The sequence below is a fragment of the Myotis lucifugus genome, unplaced genomic scaffold, assembly GCF_000147115.1.
Source record: "Myotis lucifugus unplaced genomic scaffold, Myoluc2.0 scaffold_350, whole genome shotgun sequence".
NCBI classification, from domain to species: domain Eukaryota; kingdom Metazoa; phylum Chordata; class Mammalia; order Chiroptera; family Vespertilionidae; genus Myotis; species Myotis lucifugus.
This window is the reverse complement of record NW_005871398.1, coordinates 768,109-771,206: the sequence shown is the minus strand read 5'-3', so window position 1 is coordinate 771,206 and position 3,098 is coordinate 768,109. Positions and strand designations below refer to the sequence as shown.

Below are 3,098 nucleotides of genomic sequence, written 5' to 3'. Positions count from 1 at the left end.
ATGTGTTGAATCTAAAGGCCACTGATAAAATGTATGAATAGGCAAGCAGATGGAGTTGAAAAAAATGTAAAGGAAATGCTACAAAAAATAAAAGAAAGGACATATAAAATGGAACTTAGTGATGAGTAAAAAGAATAAAATTACTTAAAATATTTGCTAATTTCAGAAAATAGAATATCTAAACTATTTAAATAGTCTATTAGGGTAAAGTCTTTGGAAGATGATATAGATCAATGTTAAATTGTGGAGACAAAGTTTGACTGATAAACCACAGTAAGACTTATTTCAATCTTGTCAAAGGAAAATACTCAGCATTTTTATAAATATGACTGACTTTAGAGGACATGTTCATTTTGATGAACTCAAAGTAGATTTGTGAAAATATTTACACATTGACAAGTTTCTGACTGTGAAACATTCTATGGCTGAGAATAAAGAAAACTATTTTCTCACTTGTGCTTTAAATTTTTTTTCCAGCTTTGATAGGAAAACAAAAAAGAAATGAACAAGTCAACAGAAATAGAGTTCATTTTGCTTGGACTGACAGGTGACCCTCTGTTGCAAATTGTGATTTTCCTGTTTCTATTTTTCAACTACATCTTGAGCCTGACGGGGAACTTAATTATCATCCTCCTCACCATGCTGGATCCCCGTCTCAAGACTCCAATGTATTTCTTCCTCCGAAACTTCTCCTTCTTAGAGATTTCATTCACAACCATCTGCATTCCACGATTCTTAATAAGCATTCTGACTGGAGACAAAACAATTTCCTACAGTGCTTGTGTAGCTCAATTGTTCTTTTTTATTTTATTAGGAGTTACAGAATTTTACCTTCTGGCTGCCATGTCCTATGACCGCTATGTTGCCATCTGCAAACCACTGCATTACCCCATCATTATGAACAGCAAAGTGTGCTGTCAGCTTGTACTCAGCTCTTGGGTATCTGGATTCCTAATCATATTTCCCCCTTTGGTCTTGGGACTCAAGCTGGATTTCTGTGCCTCCAAAACGATTGATCACTTCCTCTGTGACACTTCTCCCTTATTGCAGATCTCTTGTACAGACACGCATTTCATAGAACTGATGGCCTTTGTCTTAGCTGTGGTGACACTTGTCATCACTTTGTTGTTAGTGGTCCTCTCCTACGTGTACATCATCAAAACCATTCTAAAATTCCCTTCTGTTCAACAGCGAAAAAAGGCCTTTTCCACCTGTTCCTCACACATGGTTGTTGTCTCTATTACTTATGGGAGTTGCATCTTTATGTACATGAAACCTTCAGCAAGGGAACGGGTGTCTTTAACTAAAGGTGTAGCTGTGCTCAATACGTCTGTTGCTCCCTTACTAAACCCCTTCATTTACACTCTGAGGAACCAGCAGGTGAAAGAAGCTCTCAAGGATATGCGTCAAAGGTTTTGTTATTTTGAAAACAATGAGAGAAAATTGGGGTGTAAGTAATATGTTGTCAAAACATGAATGGGAAAATTGAAAACAATGTTCAGTTCATTCATTCATAGCTATGCCATTTCTCCCCTCAATGATTTATATCATATTAGGCTTACTAAGTCTTCTTGGTCTCTGTAGTTCTCTCTGTTCTTTCTGAATAGATCTTTTTACTCTTTAGTGGTAAACTTCCTTCTCCAATGCAGACTATTAAATTCCATCTTTGACTAGAAATATATCTCCCCATAAATGATACTTTCATGTACCGAATGCCTTCAAAAACTAAACCTTGCAAGATATATGTGGTTAATTATTTCAACATGTGTGTGCTAATTGCTAAGCATTGCTCTTAAGTATTTTCTCAGCTAAATTGTGCGAGAAAACTCAAAATCTGATAATTATAACATGCAATAATTGCTATTGTGATGAAAAAGAGAGAAAAGTTAAATAATTTTAAGGATCATGGTAACCTTTCAAAAAGTTATTTATGCTGAAACTTGAAGGTTGAATAAGGAAATAAAAGATTCCAAGGGTTCTGTAACCAGAGATATAAAATGTGAAAAGGAGAGTTACAGTGATTGAGCATATCGTGTTTGTAACATTATTAGTTATTGTTTGGTGTAGAAATAATTGCACTCCAGGCTTTGATTAAAATTGCTTATATTGTGTTGCAGTATTAGGCCTACAAATGATAGTAACCCATGAAAGAAATTTAGGTATAATTTATTTACATATGGGGTTGGGAATCATTCTATATATTTTAAACTATTTTCAAATTAAAAATGCCTGACCCATTTTGTTTCTATCAGTTTAATCAAATTTAAGAAGCATAATGTTTTTGAGGTGTACCCATACTATTGCATGCATCCTTAGTTCATTTCTCTTTGCTGATGTGATTTAGTAGAATCTCTGGTGTCCTTGAGTCATAGCTTGCCTTCTCTTCCCTAGAATACCTTGGTATTCTTATTCTCTGAGGAATCTCTCCCTGAGATTGACCAGTGTGAAAATCAGGATAAACCATATTCTGAAATTCCAATCACTGAAAACCATTATCATCCCACAATGTCCTTTGAAATAAGCTGTCTGCTAAAGGGAAATAGATAAAAGGGAATGCTTCTCCAAGTCTTGGTAACTCTACTCTTCACTTTCCATTCTCTAAGGAAGTTGGATGACCGGGAATGTCCCTAGAGGAGAAAAAGAAGGATACATGAGGAGGAATACCATGACCATTTTGTTGCTTATTTTAGAAGCCCATCTGTGTTCCAAATTAACTCCTATGATTTTTTTTTTGAAAAAATTTTTAAATTTATCTTTGTTAAAAGTGTTACAGATGTCCCTCTCTTTCCCCCCAATTGACCCCTTCCTCTCAGTACCCACCCCTCCCCATGCCTACACCACACTTAATGACTGAGTCCAATGTAGCAGACATCTAAATCACTTGCTTATGTAGAGCAAGGCAGATGCTCGGCAAACTGCAGCTCACGAGCCACAGTTTGCCAACCACTGAGCTAGGGGAATCATGTTTGAACACCGGATATAATTATTTTTTTATTATTTTATTATTTTATTTTTTTATTGCTTAAAGTATTACAAAGGGTATTACATATGTGTCCTTTTTTTTCCCCTGCCCTTGACAATCCCCTGCCTCCCCTACC

General features: G+C 35.7%; 1 protein-coding gene across 1 annotated transcript; it reads left to right on the top strand.

The window, feature by feature from the left end:
- Positions 1-501: 501 nt before the first annotated feature.
- On the top strand, positions 502-1,458 carry LOC102434442 (olfactory receptor 6C6-like). Its single transcript, XM_006101321.1, has one exon. The coding sequence runs from the start codon at positions 502-504 to the stop codon at positions 1,456-1,458; it is 957 nt and encodes a 318-aa protein (XP_006101383.1).
- The last annotated feature ends 1,640 nt before the right edge of the window (positions 1,459-3,098 follow it).